The 19795-nt window shown below is 51.6% G+C and overlaps 2 protein-coding genes across 3 annotated transcripts in view; one reads left to right on the top strand and one right to left on the bottom strand.

Moving 5' to 3' along the window:
- Positions 1-583: 583 nt before the first annotated feature.
- Positions 584-3941, bottom strand: LOC139804791 (collagen alpha-1(I) chain-like). The gene is made up of 3 exons (XM_071762404.1): positions 3884-3941; positions 1472-2394; positions 584-1135 (listed from the first exon to the last, which is right to left on the bottom strand). Exons 1-3 carry the CDS (start codon positions 3939-3941, stop codon positions 584-586), a joined length of 1533 nt encoding a protein of 510 aa, XP_071618505.1.
- Positions 1406-19795, top strand: part of BAHD1 (bromo adjacent homology domain containing 1) — a 32111-nt gene continuing 13721 nt past the window's right edge. The window contains exon 1 of one of the 2 annotated variants that reach the window (XM_071761742.1): positions 1406-1730. The gene's annotated coding sequence lies outside the window, so the exon portion shown is untranslated. The remainder of the gene's footprint in view (positions 1731-19795) is intronic. The other variant, XM_071761740.1, reaches the window with a different exon arrangement.

Genomic DNA, 19795 nt, shown 5'->3' with positions numbered 1-19795 from the left:
CCCAGGTTTCCTGCACTTTAGTTGTATTTCTAGCAGCCCCTGGGGACTCGAGGGTTTTAACTCATCGGGTGTGTATTTTTCCCTCCTCATGCACTCTGGGTTGCTCATCCCATCTGCTACTTGCTTCTCAGAAGTTTCCTTGGCTTAGAAGAAATAGGACAAACAAACAAACAAAAAAGCTGTTCTGCAGGTGATGGAGAGACTTGAGAGGCAGGGGACAGTGGTCCTGCCAAGCCACATCAGTGATTAAATAACTGCCAGGGCTTGGTGTCTCTCCTCGAGGATTTGGAACCAATTTTTTCAGAACACGGAGAGTTTAGAGTTGCTCTCCTGGCTGGGAAGCAGCAGCATTTCTCTTTGCCATCTCTCAGGCCTTTCACACAGAGCAGAGTGAGGACACAGCACGTCCTGGGGACAGGTGACACAGGTGACACAGGTGACAGAGGTGACACAGGGAGGCTCTGGGACACCTGATAATTCCCCGATGCCTTTTTCCCCCTCCAAGGACGGGGACATTTCACCCCCGGGTTCCAGGGCTGCCGGGGGGCAGAGCAGGAGGGTCCCAGCCCCTTGGTGCCCGTGCTCAGCTCCTCCGGGACGGGGTGGGTGGGAGGGACGGGCACCCCGACCCCGGCACCTTCACCCCCATCCCCGGGGGCACCTTCCCGGGGGCTGACACCCCCTGCACTCCCCCATCCCGGCCCCGGTACCGGAACCTCTCCGGGACTTCAAACTTCCCCAGAGTTTGGGGGTGAGGCTCGGGTTTAACGGGGGGGGGGGGGCACACGGAACCGGGGAGCCCGGGGCTGCCGGGTCCCCCCTTCGGGCCGGTAACGCCTGCGGGGGATGAGGGGGTCTCGGGGAGCTCGGGAGGAGGCGGTGACCCCGCCGGTGGCCGAACCTCCCCGCACCCGAGGCGGTTCGGTGCCGACAGGGAAACCGGGGGGCGTGTGGGGGGTGTGAGGAGGGGGCTCGCCTCACGCTCCCCCCAGGTCCTGGGAGGGACCCGCCGGGCTCGGGGGCTTCCCCGGAGCCCCCATCTCAGCTGTGTGGCCCCGGGAGGGCGGGAGGGGGCCGGCACCCCCCGCTCCCCGGGTCCTGTCCCGGTGTCCCCGGGCCGGTTCTGGGGGTTCGGCTGTGAGGGGCGGGGGGGGGCAGCGGGGGCGCTGAGGGGAGGGGGGGGGGGGAGCAGAGGGGGGGGGGGGAGGGGGGCGGGGCGGCGCGCGCTGATTGGCGGTTGGCGGCGGGCAGGGGCGCTGGCGATTGGCCGGGGCGGCGGAGCGAGCGGCCGGCGATTGGCTGCGGACGAGGAAGCAGGAAGGAGGCCGGAGGGGCGAGCGGCTTGCGGGGAGTTCGCGGCGGCGGCAGCGGCGGCGGCAGCGGCGGCTCCTCCTCAACCCCCTCCCCTTACCCCCCCCCCCCCTTCCCCTTCCCCTCCCCGGCCTCCCCCGCCGCGGCTCCCGCCCGCTGCCGGCCCCTTCGCGCCGCCCGCCCGAGCCGCGCCGGATCGCGACGCCCCGAGGCGAGGGCGGGCGGCGGCAGCGGGGGCCGCCTCATCCCCATCCCGCAGCCGGGCGGTTGCCGAAGGGAGGAGGAGGAGGAGGAGGCGGCGCTGACGCAGCAGCGTGGAGCCCGGGACTCGGGCGCCCCGGGAGGAGGGCTGCCGGTCGTTGGATCTCTCCCCCGAGACCGGGGCCTGCGGCAGCCCCGCGGCGCGGGAGCGCGCCCCGGTGAGTCCCCACGCGGTCGCGCCGATCGTCGCTTCGTTCCCCCCCCTCCACCCCTTCCCCCTCTTCCCCGGTAACTCCGGCGGGCCGGGAGCAGGTGCCGCCAGCCCCAGGAGGGGCGTGGAGCCACCGGGAACTTTCCTGGCTGAGGGAAAGGGCTGGCGGCTCCGGTGCTGGGGGGCACGGCGGGCGGGGAAGCGGCCTGGGCGGCAGGTGGGCCGGGCCGGGCCGCCCTCAGGTGCGGGAGGCGGTTGTGTGCGCACAACGGACGGGAACTTGCCGAGTCCCGGCGGGGACGGGCCGAACCCTGACCTGCCCTTACCCCCGATCCCCCCGCTCCCGTGGGTCTCCCCCCCGGGACCGGCTCGGTTCGGCAGGACAAAGGCGGCGGGGCCGGCGGGCGTCTGACAGGCGGGGGGCGGGGGGGGGGGCGGGAGGCGGCACAGACCGAGGCCGCTGGGCCGGGGAAGTTGGAGGGGCCGGAACCGGTGTGGGCTCCGTGGGGAAGCCGGGTGTCCCGGAGGAAGGTGGAGGGTTGGTCTGAAGATCGCCGGTGTGGAGGCAAATCCCGAGGAAAAGCGCCCGGAGCGTGGGCTGGGGGAGCCGATCCCCTCCCGTCCCTCCGTGCCCGGCGGGGGCTCGGGGGGCGGCGGGACCAGAACCGGCTCTGCCCGGACAGAAGTTGTGTGTTTCTGTAGGGGGTTGGCTTGTTGCTTTTTTGGGGTTTTTTCCTGGTGTGTGTGGGGTCAGTCTCCCGGGCTGCCGTTAACGGAGCGGGGAAGTTTCCCACTTCGTGGCGTTCGGCGGTGCCGCCCGGGTGGCCGTGCAGGTGCCACCCGGAGCCTTTGGGGCGGAGTTGTCATTTTCGGCACATTTTACCCCCCTCGCCCGCTCCTGACACGCGTTTCTCCCGACCTCGGTCATCTCTCTTTTCCTGTCGGTAGCTCCGGTGGCCGAGAGCTTGTTTCCTCTTCTCCTTTTGTGTAGCCGTGGCTCCTAATGGAGGCAGCTCGCCTGGCTCCCTCTTTTCCAGCTGCTTCTACAAGGCGCAGGAGCCAGCACATGTGACTGGGCAGAGCTCGGCAGACGAGCAAGTGCTCTCCGGGCTGATACTCGACATCCAGGGATGCCCCTGCCTTCCCATCCCTCTGCCCGACCCGGCTCGGGACCCCCCTCTCTTTTGAAAGAGCAGCGGCGAAAACTTGAAAAAAAAAAAAAAAAAGGAGCGTTTGGGATCTTATTCTGTTTGCTCCCCCCCCTCCCTCCCCGCCTTCCACGAGTGTGCTTATCTGAAAAGAGGTTCTGGTTTTGTTTCTGAGGATCCAGCTGCCCCTCGTGCTCGCTCTGCATCTGAAGTCATCATTGCAGGAGGAGGCAAACCTCAAAGCAAAAAGGGTTTTCTGGGCTTTGGGTAGCCTGGCTAATTGACCTGCCCCTCAGTTTGGCACAATTTAGAGAGCCCCCTGCTCCAGCCTGGTGGGCTGGGTGGGATCTTTGGTGCTGGGGTGTCAGGACAGGGTTCTGGGGTTCTTAGGTTTGTGTTTTGAGGTTTCCAGCCCTGATGGTTGCGAGGGGTAGGGTGACACCAGCTGCATGACAGACTGATGCTCTTGAAATCTTAATGTGATTTAAATACCAGCACACTGCTGATGGCTTTAACAGAAATATCCTGCTAACATATTCATCCCAAACCATCCTTCACGTTTGTCATGTCCTGGCTACCTGAATCCTTGTCAAGCTTCAGCTGGAACTGTCTAAATATTTGCTTCCGATGGGAAACTGTTAGTCTGACTTAACAGGGCATTTTTGGATTTAAACGTTGATTTCTGTTTGTTTTCCTGATGAATTCAGCACAGCATTTTAAGTGGAGCAGCAGCACAGGCTTTCCAGCTGCTGGGCTCCAGCGGGACAGAATTGCTGCCCCGTGAAGTGCAGCATCACTTCTAGGTGTAAAATCCACTGGAAAATGCCAAAGCTGCAGGGGAAAAGAGTTCCTTCAGCTTCATGTGAGCAGATCCTTTCTGTTTGCTCTGGGCTGGTGGTGATACTTAGAGAAAACAATAAAATATTGCTGAGAAATGCTGCGCTGGGGGAGAAAAGCAGTCACAAACCTAGCAGAGGTGGTGTCATTTTGGAAGCAGCTGAGCTTTTCTCACCCAGCTCTATCAATGGATCTGATGTTGCTGCTCTGTCCTTCTTGCCAATTGTCTGCATCGTTGTTCTGACTCGGGTCTGACAGCCTTGTTATGTTTTTAACCTCTCTGGGCAGAATCTGAGTTCATTTGGTTGGCTGTGGTGGCGTTAATTGCTGCTGTGCCATCCGGGGGTCTGTGCAGACCTGGGGACCCAGGCTGGGGGTACCTGATGGAGATGGTGCTGGGGGATTATTTGGGGGAGACTCACCCTTCAGCAAATGCTTGTCTGGTACTACTGCAGCACTGAAAAGAAGCCCTTAGCAGCAAATCTATCCAGAGCAAACAACTGAAAAATAATTAGAAACGTAGGCAGAGGCAGGCTTGCTGCTTGGCATTAGGATCACCAGAAAATGAATGAATGATTGGATCTGGTGCTGCAGAAATAGGAAAATGTGCTCAGATGTACAAATATTCCACGGAAAAGGAGCCATGTGGGTTTTTTTTTTTTTTTCCCCCATCTAATAATCAGTTAACCGTGGCAATACACCCCATGGAAGTAACTACAGGAACAACCCCTGCTTGGTGCCCAAGCAGCTGAACTAATTAAGTCACAACTATCATATTGTTAATAATGAAACAGCAGTTCTGATAACTGGGAAATAATAACAATAATAAAAAAACACCCTGAAAAATAAACACCCCAAAGAAGTAGTAAAACTAAAAATAGCTTCAAGTGCAAACTGTGGGCTTTGTGCCTGGGGCTGTCATGGGCCAGGGTCAGATAATGCCAGGGGTTTTCCTCCAGACCTGGAGGGCTTTCTGACCACCCAGCTTGGTCTCCTGCTGCCCCTCACGATGGTTTTGGTTCAGGTTGTAGGTGAGCTGCAGGTGAACTGGTGGTGTTTGCAGCTGCAGATTGGTGGCTGTGGTCAGGTGTGAAGGCTGGGCAGTGTTTGCACTTCTTGGATGCAGGCTGCACTTAAGGGAGATGAGGGGGATGCTTTGAAGACCATTCTTGGGAGGGATTGTGCCCCTTGAATTTTAACCTCTAAGCATTTGTGCTTGCAGCCTCTGGACTGGCAGCTGGTATTCCCTAAATGGGGAAAATGCACTTAAAAGTAATATATCTGGTTTATTTCTTAAGACAGGGAGAAATGTGATTGTATGGGACAATGCAATAGGCTTTTATCCAGTTATTGTCCAGACTTGATGTTCTAGCATGAAGTTTTATTATAAAAAAAGCAGAATAAAGCAGAGTCACGGTGATATTTTAGGTGGGATTTAAAAAAAAATCCTCTGGAAGAACAGGACAATGGAAATCTTTATCTTGCTGTAAAACAAAATAAGGGATTGATATGGTGATTAAAAAGTTAAACCAAAGGATGCCATTAAGAGGAATTATTTAAAAAAAAATCTGATTTTAAAATAATTCTTTTTTCACCTGTCCCAGTCAACACTTGTGGCATTGGAATTCAGTTTGCCTGTTCCTTGTTGTTATTTCTCCTGCAGTTTGGGTGAAGAACCCATAGAAAATAGGAGGGAGCCTGGAGAGCTGATGAGCTGCAGAAGTGTGGCCAGCTGAGTGAAGCAAAAGACCTGGACCTCTTTGTAAAATCTCTGAACTATTAACACTGCAGTGATACAATTTCCCAAGAATATTTTGAGTTCTGTCATAGAGGAAGCTGCTTGGCCAAGGGACAGCTCTGGGTCTGGGGAAATGGAGCTGCAAATGAGGGGAGCCTCTCTGGAGCAGCAGATATTCCCCTGTTCCCAGCTGATGGTTGGTGTACACTGAATTTCATGAATTCTTTATCAGAGGGTGTGTGGTTATGAACTCCACAGGAGTCACAAAGAAGGGGAGGGATGGCTCAGGCTGGGCTTCTCCTTGGTGCCAGCCTGCTCAGGCAGGGGCTGAAGGGCACAAGGAGGAGCTGAGCGTCTGTCCTCAGCCCCTTAAAAAATGTGGGAATAGAGCTCGTGTGTCAGTGCCAGGGAGCAGGAGTGCAGCAAATAAAACCCCCGTGGCAGAGGGGTGAGGAGCTGGTGTCAGCTCCCCCGCAGCACCCTGGGGTCAGGGCCTTGCAGCTGCAAAAAAAAAAAAAAAAAAGATTAAAAAATGAATATTCTGGCTGAGACTGTAGGTGCATCCTCGTGAGTGCTGGTGCTGTGCTCGTGCTGGGGGTGGCTTCCAGCCCTGTGTTTCACAACCCTGCCTTTGCTGCTGGAGTTTCCCAGCATGTTCTGATTCTGGCAGGATGGGGCTGAGCTCTGGGACCATCCAGGGTCCGGTGGTACCAGTTGGGTGACAGCATCTGGGGGGTGTGTTGGGTGTCCTGGTCAGCTCCATCCCTTGCCCAAAGCCTCTGGCTGCATCCTGAGGGTTTTTTCTTTTTTTTTTTTTTCCCCCTGGTCCAGTGGTGCCGTGCAGGTCCTGGCTTTTGGCAGTGAGTAGCCTGGGGATTGGTGTTCAGGAACAAGAGGATGTTTCAGTTTGGAGCTGTCAGTTGCTGTGTTCCTTGTGTCCCAGTTCTCTTGAACAAAGGTGTGACTCAACAAGAAAATGATGATTTTTATATTTATTTATTTCCCCCCCCCTTTGTAAGGCACATCACAGGAGTGCTGGCTGGCACCCATTGTTCTTCAAGCAGTTTTTTGAAGGGCTTCCACGTGCTCAGCTTTGAAACCAGACAGCTCGCCCAGCTCAGCAGGCTGGATTATTTTATTTTATTTTTTCAAATGAAAGATCTTGTCTTTTAGTAACTGCCTGTGTATCAATATTTCAAATTATTTACCGTGCTCTCAGAATTAAAAAGGAAGCATTTTCCCAGCACCGATTTGAACAAACCGGCTTTGCTGGCAGCCGATTTACTTATATTTTATTTATTTATTTTTTTTTGCTCCCAGCGTCTGAATTCTCATCCTTTAAATAAAATTGCAGTGCTAGAGAAGCATCCAGATCCCTGGGCATCACTGAACTGTGCTGCTTCACACACACACACACACACACACACACACACACACACACACCCCCCATGCCTCTGCCCTTCTATTGTTCCTGGCCCTGGCCTGTGGGAAGCAGCGAGCTCCAGGCTGCCTGCGGGCTGCACGGCATCATCCTCACCCGCTCCTCTTCCTCCTGCCTGCAGAATACCTGGGAGAGGCTGGAATTGGCGAAGGAGGGGAGGAAGCAGGAGTTTGGAGGCGTGCAAAGGGGAAGATGGTTGAGTGGAGTTTGTCCGGGGGAGGCTGCACCCTGGGAGCAGCTGCAGCGCGGAGCTTCCAGGGAATCTGCACCCGCTGCCCCCCAAAACCCTCACCCGGGAACTTCTGTAAACTAAAAAGTGCCTTTTTCTTTTCTTTTTTTCTTTTTTTTTTTTTTTTTTTAACCAGCCCTTAAAATGGAGGGGGCTGGGGCAGAGCATTAGGGCAGGGGTTTTGCTGCGAGCATCGGGGTGGTTGGCAGCTGGAGCACGTTCTTGCTGATTTAGGTTTGGGGAATGTTGTGAAAAAAAAGAGGGAAAAAAAAAAAAAAAGGTTTGGGGAGGGGGGAGGAGAGGGACACTGAGGCATCTCCCTGTGAGGAGGGAGGATGGAGAGGCACCGGTGGGGAGGAATAAGCAGCAATAATCACATTGATAAGCACGGAAGGTTTGGAAGGAGGAGGGAAGTGCAGCTTGTGCAGGAAACAAGTGCACAGCAGCAGGGTTTGGGGTTTGTTGTTGTTTTGTTGGGTTTTTTTAATTAAAAAAGAAACCAAACTATAAAAGCAGATGCAAGAGGCACGTTTGGTTTTGTTTCTTTGTCTTGCTCGTTCAACATCAGCTCAAGAAGGCCAGGTGAAAGGGGGTTCAGAGTAAGGAGACACAGCACACCCCTTGGAGGTGAGCAAGATGGCAAAGGGAAAGGATCTGAGAGCTGTAATTTAAAGATTTTCATAAAATCCTGCCTGAATGCTTAGTGGCAGGACAGGTGTGAAAATCCTGACAGCTGGGACAGGTAAATCCCAAACTGGGAATTCCTTAGATTTCAGCCAATTGCAGAAGCAGCAGAAGTGCTCTGCGTGTGTTGGGGATTTCTCCTGTAAGTCCCTTGGTGACCCCAAATCTCTCACATCCCTGGTGCCTGAGGGGTGGGTGCTACAAACACCAACCCAGATGTGCTGGTAGTGTAGATCCCCAGGTAGAATCTGCCATGGTGCTGCCTGCCCCCCTTTTTCCCTCACAAGAGCCCTGTCAGTGTGGCTCTCCCTGTCTCAGATGCTGGATTTCCCAGATCTCTAGGAACAGAGTTTATTTGGGATTTCTCCCGTCCTTGCATTCTGCTTGCAAAGAGGGTGAGTCCTCTGAAATCCTGTGAGAGAAGGCAACATGACTGGGAAAGCACTGTTTAGCCAGCCTTCCAAAAATAAGCCATTTTATTTCTTGCCACTTGCTTTTTTTTTTTTCCCCCCTGTAGTGGAAGAAGAGCAAGGGAATAATTCCCACTTGAGAATAAATTACTGGCTTTGCTGAAATGGCAGTCCTGACACCTCCAGGGCCATAAAGGTGTGATAAAGCCCTTGGTGCTCTGGGAAGCAGGGGCTGTGGGGCAGTGCCAGGCATCAGGAGCCACTTCAGGCCGGTGCCCAAGTTCTCAGTGCCAGCAGCAGGGTTACAGACAGCACATCAGTACCTGCCAGAGGCTCTGGTCTGTCATTTGCATCACTTGTCCTGCCCGGGAGCACTAATGAGCTTAAGAACTCTTCTGTTTTCTCTGTGCTTAACAAAAATTAAATCCTTCCCTCCAAACACAAATGTTGTCCCGTGCTTTCAGGGGACACAATGGGTGATCCCTGGCCCTGCCTCAGATGCCACCTCTGAGCTCATTACTGAATAATTAGGTGATCCTTAACCTGCCTGCAAAGTTTGGGGGCTGGGGAGGTGGTTTTTGTACTGAGAACATGACTTATCCCGAGACTCAGCCTTGGATTCAGGCTCTGGGCTGTTCCAAACTCCATCTGTCCACTAAGTGGATGTCAATCCCATTCCAGCTTGCATATGTTTCCAAGGAAACCATGGGAGGCAGCGGTGAGAAATGGACCAGGGAGGAAGCACAACAGCAGCATTTTGACTTTTTCAGTGCATAAACATGATTAAAACCTGGTTAGCTGTAATAGCCCTATACAGAGTGGTGTTTAGAGTACTTGAAGGTCAGAGAGTTCCTGGTGGGGGAGTCTGTGCTGGGTGTAAAGGAAACACAATCTATTTAAAAGATAAGAAAAAAGGGAATGTGTCTTCATGTGTTGCCCCCAAGGTCTCTTTGCAGCTCTGAGACTTTCCTTCTCTCCTGTGTAGATTCTGGTTGGGTGGTGTGGTCCTGGTTCTCTTTCCTTTCCAGCAGCCCCTCAGCTGAACAAAGCAAGCTGTGAATGTTTTCTCCCTGTTCTACCCAAAGGAATCTTTATAGCAATATTTAAAGCACACAAGCACATGCAAAGAAAACCCCAAAGCGAGTTGGAAGTGTTTAGGTAAATTACAGATGAGTGTCCTGTTGTGTTGAAAGAGCAGCAAAGCCCCGTGGTGCTGCAGGCTGGGGGGGTTGTGCTGCTGAGGAGGGCAGGGGCAGGGAACCAGGGTGTCTGAGGAGCAGAAAAGTGGCTGAATATTTGGATATTTACCCAGGGAGTGGGAGTTTCCAGGCACTTGGTGCCTTTGCAAGGAAACGGGGGAGGTTGTCCTGAGCATCAAGCCCCAGAGGTTTGTTGGTGTTTTTCCTTTGAGAGTTTGAATTCTGCAGCAGCCAGAGCTGTAAGCCTGCCCTGCTATCCAGAGTTAGTTCAGCCTGTTTAATACAGCCCTTAAATCTTTGTCATGGTTGTTCAGAGGTGCAGTGGGATGTTCACTTTGGAGCTCTGGAGTGGGATGTTATCTGTCAGGTTGGTTTAAAGGGGTTTCAGATGCTTTCCTGAAGCAGCAGCTGAAGTGCTGGTGTCTGGGGATGTCCTGTGTGGGTTCATGGTCTCCTCCTGTTTGTAACTGCAGGATGGGGCAGCAACCCCTCAGCTCAAAGCTCTGTGCAGCTCTTGTCCAGCATCAGATCCTTTTTGGGCCAAATGTGCAGGGGTTTGGGCTGCCAGCAGGGAGGTGGGCACTGGGTGCTGGGAGCCGACCTTGGTTCTGCTCTGCAGCACATCCCTCCTTATCAGCTGCTTATCCTTGGGTGTCTGGGCACAGCCTGGGAAAGCAGAGCTGGCTGCAGCTTCTTGGTCTTTTCCAGCAGCTCCTGGAAACTTTCTACCAGTTCTTCCACCGTCTGACCAGTAGCTGTGAACATCTCCTGCTGCCACTTTGGCTCTGCTTCAGCTGGCAGCCCTTCAGCTGCAGGCATCCCTCTCTGCTCAGATTTGCCACGGTCTAACTCCAGATTTTGCCTGCTTGTACCCCAGCCTGCTGCAGTCTGTAGCTCTGGACTGTTTGCATCTCTTCCCCTGATGCTCTTGTGGCCATCACTTGGTTGTATGAGGATTTTTCTCTTCCACATCCATCTGTCCCATGTGTTGAAAAACATCTCTGTGTTCCATCAGTGTTCTCAAATCCTGGAGCTAAGGGCTAAGATTAGCCCTGGACAAGGACTGGTATTAATTGGTTTTGAGTGGGGTTTTTTTGTTTGTTTGGGTTTTGGGTTTTTTTTGTTTTTTTTTTGTTTTTTTTTTTTTTGTTGTTTTTTTGCTTCTCCGCTTTTGAGTTCCTCAAAAGTTTTGCCCTTTTCTCCCCCATTATGAGTATATTCTCCTTGGAGGAAGCACAGGGGGTGTCTTGGAAGTACCAGAGTGCTCATTTGTGAAGAACAGCTTGTGTAGCACTTGTAGGACTCTTGTCCCCAGCACTCAGAGGTTTTGCAGCCCCAGCCTGACTTCAGGGACCCTTCCTGACAATCCAGTTGGAGGCACTCATGACTTTTGTGGAAGCCTGAGCTGAACTATTTGAAAGCTTTGTGGCTCCCAAGAGGAATTGTAATTATGCTCCTTTGCCAGAGATCTGCTGGTGGTTTGTCCTCTGCACTTCATGGTGGCCCAGAGTGATGTGGAAAGGGAGGATTTCAAAGACTTGGCAGTGCTGGGGTCCCTTGGGGAGGGGTGGGTGCCTCTGCCTGGGGACCAAATACCCACCCAGGACCCACGGGGGGCCGTGAGTTGAGTTTGCATGTGGGATATCCAGGTAGGAAGGGGCAGAGCACCTGTAGGGCTGATTTGCATGGAAGCTGTGTCCTGAAACTCTGGGTATCTCCCAGCAGCAGGAAAGGCCCAGGCTGTGTGTGAGCTGAACAATCCCTTGGGGGTGGCTCCCGAGGTGTGTTTGGGTTGAGTTCTCTCTTTTTCTGCAGTGCAGAAGTGCTGCTGGCATGGAGTGGGGTGCTGGGTGGGGGTGGGTGTTGAGGGGAGATGCAATACTGGACATGGGTGCTCTTAAAAAGAAATGGGGACAGTTGCCCTCCAGCTCTAAAGCCCCTTTGTGTCTGTGTGGAGCTGGGGCAGCAGCAGGTACAGAGAAGGAGCTTGGGGTGATGGGGTCAGCCCTGCTGGGGCAGGGGATGGATTATACCAAAGTGCTCTGACAGATGGCCTAGCTGGTGTTTTTAAACTTGACTTCTTTTAGGCAATCTCATGCTTTTTGTAGCCCAACAGGAAGGAAAAATACAGGAAAAAACTTTCAGTTCTCCCCAGGAGCAGTTCAAGTCTTCCCTAAAGAATACCATATCACCATCTTACAGCTTAGGAACTGATTTTTTTGGCCCATTTTCTAATGGCCTGACCCTCTCCCTGCTGGTCACCTCCAAGTCCTTGGCCTCTCCCTGGCTCATCCCATGTTGGCACAGCCCAGGGAGCTGTGTCCAGCTGGACCTGCTCCCCTCTGGACTCCTTCCTCCCAGTCCCACAGGAGCTCAGTGCTGGGACCTCCAGTTTGTGCTCCTCAGTGAACCTCAGCTGCTCTCTGCCCACACCCCTGGTGCCCACTTGGCCTCTGGGTCACTGATGGCTCCTGCTTGGCCAAGTGTCTGAGCTGTGTGTTTGTCCCTGCTGAGGAGCTCTTTTAATTATTATCCCTTTTTTAGTGCTCCTCTGGCCCCCCAAGGGTGAGTGTGAACCCACAGTTTGTTTCTGACTCGTTTGCTCTCTCCTCCAAGTGTTACCTGCAGGTCAGCCTGTGACTTACTCATAAAATACTCTGTGCCTTGCTAATAAAATACTGACCAGTCCCAGGCATGGCCCCAGGGGATCTGCCGTGGCTGCTGCTCAGCTTTGTCACCTTGGCCTTGGAGAGGCCATGGCTGAGTCTCCCTGACTCTGCTTTTCTTGAGGCCATGGATCCCTCACTGGCTGCCAGGAGTGTCCTGGGGAGCAGCCTAAGAGGAACTGAGGAGCAAACCAGCCCATTCAATAGAGGATTCTCCAATCTTTCTCCTTGCAGACACTGCCATAAGCTCCTGGGTCATGGAGGTGTCTGTGCTGCAGCCCAGAGAGCACAACCTCGTGGGACATGGGGCACTTCAACCAAAGCCCCACTGCTTCAATCCAGAGCTCTTGGGGCTGTGTAACTTATTCGTTGCTCTTAATAGTTCCTGATTTTATTTCAGTTAGTTTCTCTTTCCAGCTGTGCAAGATGCAGCAAAACTGGAGGGGTCCTTTGGGGTGAAGCAGTGCAAAAGGCTCACCCTGGTGAAAACGTGGAACCATAGCCCTTGCTTTGGAAGCCAAGTGTGTTTAATCACTTGTTCTGAGTGGCCAAAGCATGTCACACATGTGTGGGTAGATAAATGCAAGTTAATGAGTGGATAAAAAGCAAATCACTCCCAGCACGGGTCTGCAAATGCTGTCCAGGCTGCTCCAAGGGGACAGGAGTCACCCTGCCTGATCAGACCTGGGGCACAAGCAAATGTGTGTTTAAATCCACCTCTAATGATGCAGGGAAAGGATGAAAGAGCTGGGCCAGCTTCTAATGGGAGTTAAATGGGCTCTGGTGGAAGCAGTGTTCCAGGGATGGGGTTTCTAGGTGTTGGAAGTGGCTGCACTGCCTGTGTTTGGCTTGTGGTTTCAGCTATTTTAATACCACTTAACAGTTCTTGGATGGAGCCATCTAACAGCATCCAGCTTTCTTGCTTGAGAGCTTTTTCCCCACCAGATTTCTGACCAACAGCATCATGCCTTGAGTCCCTCTGCTTTCCTGGGCTTGATTATCCAGCCCCAGTTTGGGCAGGGGGTGGTGGTTCCCCTGTCTCAGCCAGGAGCAGCGTGGCAGCCCTGGTGTTACCCATGGGGATGTTTGACTTGGGCTTCCCCCACCCCATCCAGAGCCCCCATCATTCTGGAAAGAGCCAGTGCTGGGCACATAAAAAAAACCCTTGAAGTGCTAATTGCTTAGTAATGAAAAGTCTAATTGCCAGGCAATTAACTTGAAGCACTTGGTGGCTGGTGGAGGTTCAGGCTGGTCTGATGAGGACATCAATAACTTCAGGTTCCAGGCTGAGATCTCCTCTGGTTCTGTGGGAGTGCAGCTCTGCTCCCTGAGCCTCTGTTCCTCTCTGCTCCTTCCCTTCATGGAGAATCAATTAATAAACTGCTCTTTAAAAGACAAAAGCAGATAAACCAACCCTTGTCTGAACTCGGGCGTGCAGGTGAGTGTGTTAATGAAGCCTCTGGTTCTCCTTGAGAAGTCAGGAGGTGTTGGAACACCATTTGGTGGTGCTGATCTCACAGCTCCAGCCAGGGAGGTGTGGAATTTTAAGAGGAACTTTCTGACTTGTAAATGATTTCTGATTTGTAAGTGCTGCACTCTTGTTTTCCAGTGAGTTTGGTCAGGCTTGGCAGTTTTCCCTTGCTCACAACCGTGCCACTAAAGATGTCTGAAGGTACAGCTGGATGTGTGGTGATGAGTGACACTCTGTGAAGCAAAGAAATAAATATTTGTGTTTTAAAGGGTTTTGTAGAGATGTTTCCAGCTGGGCTCACTGCTCGAAACCGTTTGGACACCTGATCATTTTTAGGTACTGGGGTGGGGATGGGTGTCCTGTGAATTTTCTCTACTTGGAACTCCAGGTTTCTGGAGCTGCAGAAGTTCTGCCCAACCTGATGAGAATATCCTGAGCTTTGTTATGGGGATGCCAGGGGCAGTGCAGGAGTTTTGTAAGGTCTGCCGTGGACTTGAGTTCTGGAGTGGGATTGAAGCTCTCAAATGGAAAACTACTCAGCATCAGTCAGCTTCTGTCACCTGTGGAGGACGCTGGAATTTCAAGTGATGGCAGCAGAGGGAGAATAAAGAAATAGGAAGTCTATTTTCTTTTGAAATATCTGCTGCACTTTGATTATAAAGAGGAATCAAAACCTGTGATGGAAATGTAAAATCCCAGAAAGGTTTTCTGCTTTATGGACAGTGTGCTTTGTGGAGACCGAGCTGAGGCTGGAGACATGTGATAGCACTTTTAAAAGGGCAGAGAGAGAATAGGTATTTCCAAATGAAGGATGATGGTGTCTGAAGTACTTATTCTAGAACTGAAAATAGATGGAGATTACAGTTTCAGTCTGAAGAGGTAGTTCTGGTCAATGTGTTTCAGCTGGGGATGAATCAGAACACGGGATCCTCAGAAACATGACATGAACTTGGTATTTAATGTAGCCTTTTTTTGCCTGCTTTTGTTTCAGACTTCAGTAAATGTAAGCTGTGGTTATAAATGTGCCTCTGTTAAATTTTAAAATCCAGTCTCTCTTCTGCACTGATCTGGGAGGTGGCAGCCAATAGAGGCAGTACCTGGAGCCACAGTGCCCTGGGTCCAGAGGCTGAGCTGGGGCACTGTGCTCTCTGTTTTGAAGGATGCTCTTAGGTGAGGAGAAATAAGATGAAAATTATTTAAAGGAGAAAAAAAAACCTTAAAGTTGTGATTTGAGTCAGATTCTAGGATGGTTAATTAAATGATACATTGAAAGAATGCTTGGCCCTTCCCTGAATTTCCTGCATTGTTTGTTTGGGGTTTTTTCCTCCCCTAAAGCAACTTTTGAGCTTGTTGAGTAGTAACATGTTGTTCTTTGGATCTCAAGGGTGCTGTGCTGACAGTTTAGAGTTGAAAGAATCGAGAGTGAATGGAGACCTTTGTGGAGGAAAACGGACTGGAGAGAGGAGAAGGGAAGTCCAGATCCAGTGATAGGATTGCAGCGACAGCTTTGTGAAATGGAGAGGAGCTGGCAGGGCTGCACCTGCCCTTGAAATTCCCAAAGGCAGCACCGTTTTGCAGATGCACGTGTAAGACATGAAATCTCAGTGCATCTTGAATTATTTAAGCTCAGCAGCTTGGAGGGGAAGTTCCTCGAGCTGCCGTGGAAGGGTGTGATTATAATATATAGGAGGGCTTTAATAGCTACTAGAGAAAAATCTTGCACCTTGTTCTTCAAAAATAAAGCCTCGGAACTGATTTGTTATTCTATTTTGTCCGTCTCACCAGGAATGGTGCCAGAACTCTCTGAGCAGGGTGACATATGATTGATATTTTACCAGACTCAGCCTTCTGCCGGGGAGGAATTTCGTTTGCATTTTGCGTATCTGGAAAATCAGACGAGCGGGGCTTGGGTTTGGTTTTTAGGTTTGGTTTTTTTTTTCCTTTCTTTTTAAAACCTCGATTAACTTGATTGGCAAAGCTTGTGCTCCTTCTAAAAACACGATTGCCAAAGCTGTCCTGGGGTATTTTTGACTCAAGTTTTCAAACCACTTATAGGCATCTCTCAGGGCGTTGTTAGCGTAGCTGTCACGTAGGCAGCTTTATGCAGAGCCTGTTTAAAGATCTAACAGGCAATTCTTCATAAGCAGGTGATATTTAATGTGTCTGGTATTTTATGGGTAGTACTATTGCTGCTGATGTTCTCTGGGATGCTTTGAGGGAGTTGCACAATCCGTGTCAACTTCAGCCTCCCCAGTTTCTCAGCTGGTCGGGTCCGTGCCCCTCCCGTCCTTTCCAGTTCTCTCTGTTCACTGCCTAAACCTTCGTGACTGAGTCACCAGGGAGTGATAGAGCAGAAGCCTGGCCAGAGCCTCCCTGAAGCCTGAGTGCTCTCATTCAGAGCTGTCAGACTCCAGACAAGTCGAGCCTGATTTTCACCCCCTCCTCCATGTCCTCCTCTCCTGCGCTTGCAGACGCCGGGGATTTCCTTTGCCCTCCTTGGGCTTTCCTTGCAGCAGCCTGGCTGGTTGGCCACGCTTCTTTTTTTAATTTTGTTTTGTATTTCTTTTTCCCAGGTTGTTTCTGAGAGGGGAGAAGCTGGCGGTGGGCTTTGCACCGTGGGAATCCTTCCCGTGTTTGCACTGGCAAAGAGGTGGTTTCTGTGCAGGGAGGGGGTGGCTTTCCCCTGTTTGCCTCTGTCTGTAGTGACATGGCTGCAGAGTAATTTTTCCCCAGAGCCCCTGAACTGCTCAGTGTGCAAACAGAGCTTAGAGACTTAACATCCAGGGGCAGTTGTCCCTGATTTTGGCATGGCCTTGGGTTCCTGCTGCTGCAGCTGGGAGACTCTCCTGGAGGAAGCACATGAGTGATGGATGCAGGATTAAAACTGCTCAGGAACTGCTGTAAGCTTTATCACCCTTAGGACATCCATTAGCTCAATGGTTCCTGCTCATCCTGGTGCATCCCTCTTTAACCTGAAAGGCAAAAGAAATGTCTCCTTGGAGGCAGGGAAGGTTTTGACCCTCTCTGAGCAAACCAAGGATGCAGAACCAAGTCCCGATCTCCTCCTTCCAAGTTTTGTTTGTTTGTTTTTTAATCGAGTTTGGAGTTTTTGAGGGGTGGGGGTGGCTTAGCTTGGGGATAAGCTCAGCATGTGCATCTCTCCTCCAGAGAGGGGCTGTGAAACTGTGGCTGTGCTGCTGCTCCTGGAGCTCTGAACTCACCTGAACTGATTTCCCGGAGCTGTTCAAGGCTGCAGCATCCCTGCTGCCTGCAGAGCCTCCAGCTCACAAGCAGAAGCCTTGGGACAGCTCTTAGGGATGGAAATCTTCAGTTCTTGTAGGCCAGAGGAAGTGGTTTTTGTAAGTGTTGGCCACGGCTCTAGACATAGGTGCTTGGGGAAGGCTTTGCATTCAGAAACTTTGGTTTTACTTCAACACACATATGTAATCAGGCTGTGGCTACAAAGCTTCATCTTGGTTTTGGTGACTGATGTTTGAGTTGCTGAGGTCACATAGAACTTCCCACATTTATTTTTTCTTACTCTAGCATTTACTGAACATTCAACCGAAGTGGCAGCCTTTCACTGGCAATTAAATACAGTGGTATGGCTTTTTAGCATCAGAAATGCAGAGGGAGAGCTGGTGCCTTTCTGAAAAGGAATTTGCTATTTCTAGGGGTTCCATTTGTCCCCCAGATAATGCACCTGGTCGTTGATTTTGAGGAAACATCTTGCCATTCACCCCAAAACTTGTACATCATTCTGTCCCCTGTACTGAATGAGCTGGTACCGGGTGAGCCACCCTCACTCCCCCAGAGCTCCAAGCTCACTGAAAAAACTGGAGAACTTGGAAGGGGGAGATCAGGATTGGTTCTGTCCCCTTAGTTTGCTCAGAGAGGGACAAAATGACCTTGCCTGGCTCTGAGGGGACACATTTCTTTTGCCTTTCATCCATCTCTGGACCTCCAGAGAAAAACCATAGCTGGCTTTCCTCAGCTAGGTGCACGTGGAATTGAACAGTTTACTCCAAAGTGAAAAAAACTTGCTAGGCAAGCAAGGTTAGTGAAGCAAGGTGCTCCCTTGGCCTCTCCAGATTGCTTTGGCCAGGGAATTTTGCACTCCCCTTTATGCATTTGAGGGTTAAAAAGGGAAAAAGGGCCACTTTCCCCTGGGGCTGGCAAACTTATCACATGCTGGTCACAAATGCTGCCTGCAGAGGGGGAGATCAGAGCCTGGGACTGGGGAGCTCTGTGTGCTGAGCTTGGGCTTTGATGGTGCAGCAGGGTATTCTGGTTTTTTTCTTGTTTTTCTTTTTTCACTTTCATTCCTCACAAGTGCTGCTTGCCAGGGCTGTGGAGAGCATGAGAACAGCTGGAGAAATTCAATTTTGGCTTCCCCACGAAGCACTTCAGAGCAAGATCTGCACCCAGATAATGGGGGCTGGGACAGACCCGCGGCAGCAATCAGCTGGGGGGGAACCTCTGGGGTGTTCACAGGGTTTGTGCAGGCAGGGATTGCACCCCAGCGTGGTTTGTTCTCAGCTTGCCATTGCTTTCAGGCATCTCTGGGACTCGTGTTTGTAAAGCAAAACATCCTAATTGCAGTTGTTTGAGGGCTGTGATGTAGCAGGGGCACACGTGTGCTGCAGCACTCCCAGCTCCCTGGCTGCAGCATTGGCTTTCCCAAGGAAATTGTAATTACCAGTGCTGGAGCAGAGCCTGCTCCCATGCAGCTGCCAGAGATCCTCTCCTGGCTGTGCCAGAGTTGTCCCAGACCTCTTTTTGCAGATGTTTTCTGAAGGTCCCGAGGCCTGGGCTGTGTCCTCCAGTGCAGGATCCGTGTGGTTATTGGGAGGTGCTGAGGAGTGGCTGGGGCTGTCTGGAAGGGGGAGAGGAACAAGCTTGTGCTGCAGTCTCAGGAGCTCTGGATAAACAGTTTTCTCTGGAGCACGTGGGTGATGGACCTCCAGGGAAAAGCCAGGGCTGGACCTTGGTGAGGCAGATTGCAGCAATTCAGAGATTTTCTGGATGCTGGAGATGGCAGCGATGCTGCGGGGTGATTCAGCACGAGGTACCTGATGCTTCTCTGATTTATCCGCAGTTCCCAGAGCTCCTGGGAGCCTTCCTCCATGCAACACCTTCCTCAGAACACCAAGAATTATTTTCCTGTAAAAGCAGCAGGGAGAAACGAGCCAATCCTCCAGATACTTGCAGTGCCAGGGCTGTTGTTGTAGCTTAAGCTGCCCCCATTGCAGTGGATGTGGCTTGAGGTGGAGGGGCTGGGAGGTGACAAAGTGATGCTGGGCACGGAGAGAGCTTGGTGGTGGTGGAACTGTGAAGGGCTGAAGTGCCAGATGGATTAGGAGCTTTAAGAGCTTTAAATTTCTGTGCTTTTGGCACAGAAGGAGTGCAGCTCTGTAGTGAAGCTCTGGGAAGGAGATGGTGCTCAAGTGGGCAGTCCCAGGCTGGTTTCTTCTCCTTTCACTTGCAATCAGGGGATAGAGAGGGAGAGACAGATGCTGCAGCTGCATGATTACAGAAAATGCAGCTGTTAACACACTTGCTTATTTTCCTACTAATGAGGCATCAACTCTCTTCTGATTTTGCTGTTTGGGTACTGGGTTTATTCTAGCAGAAAGTTGAACCAGTGATGAGGGGTGTTATTTTAAATTGTTCTTTATTCCGATCTGGTTTGGGTTCAACAGCTGTCAAGTGAACTTTTCAGGATGAGGAAGGAGGCAGCAATTCCTGCTCAATTTGAAATGCTGGGAGGCCTCTGGATTCAGTTGATCAGACCAAGCTGCTTTGCTGAACTTGTTTAATTTCTGCAAGGGTTGAACCTAAAAGTCTTCTTCCCATTAATCCAGTTCCTCAGCTGCAAGCAATAAACGGGTAGCTCTGGCTTAAGTATTTTCACTTACAGCTCTTCAGATGATTTTGTGATTTCTTGGAAGTTTTTGGGCACAGTTGTTTTTATGTCTTTGCTTTGGGAAGTGACTTTTGTGGGGTTTTCCAAAAGAGAGGAGGAGGAGCAGATCTGAAACATTGCTCTTGGCTTCTGTGGGGCATGGAGCCAGCTGTTGGTGTCTTTTTTCCCCTCCTTGGTCACGATGGTTGGTAATAAATTCACAAGGAGTTTGGCTGTGGAATAACAGGATCCACTGCAGATACCAAGCTGGCTGCTCCCACCTCCTTTAGAGAATTGTGTCAGAAAAAGGAGGATAAACAGCCCCTCAGCTTCAAACCACTCAT

The sequence above is a fragment of the Heliangelus exortis genome, chromosome 18, assembly GCF_036169615.1.
Source record: "Heliangelus exortis chromosome 18, bHelExo1.hap1, whole genome shotgun sequence".
NCBI classification, from domain to species: domain Eukaryota; kingdom Metazoa; phylum Chordata; class Aves; order Apodiformes; family Trochilidae; genus Heliangelus; species Heliangelus exortis.
This window is presented reverse-complemented; position numbering and strand designations above follow the sequence as displayed.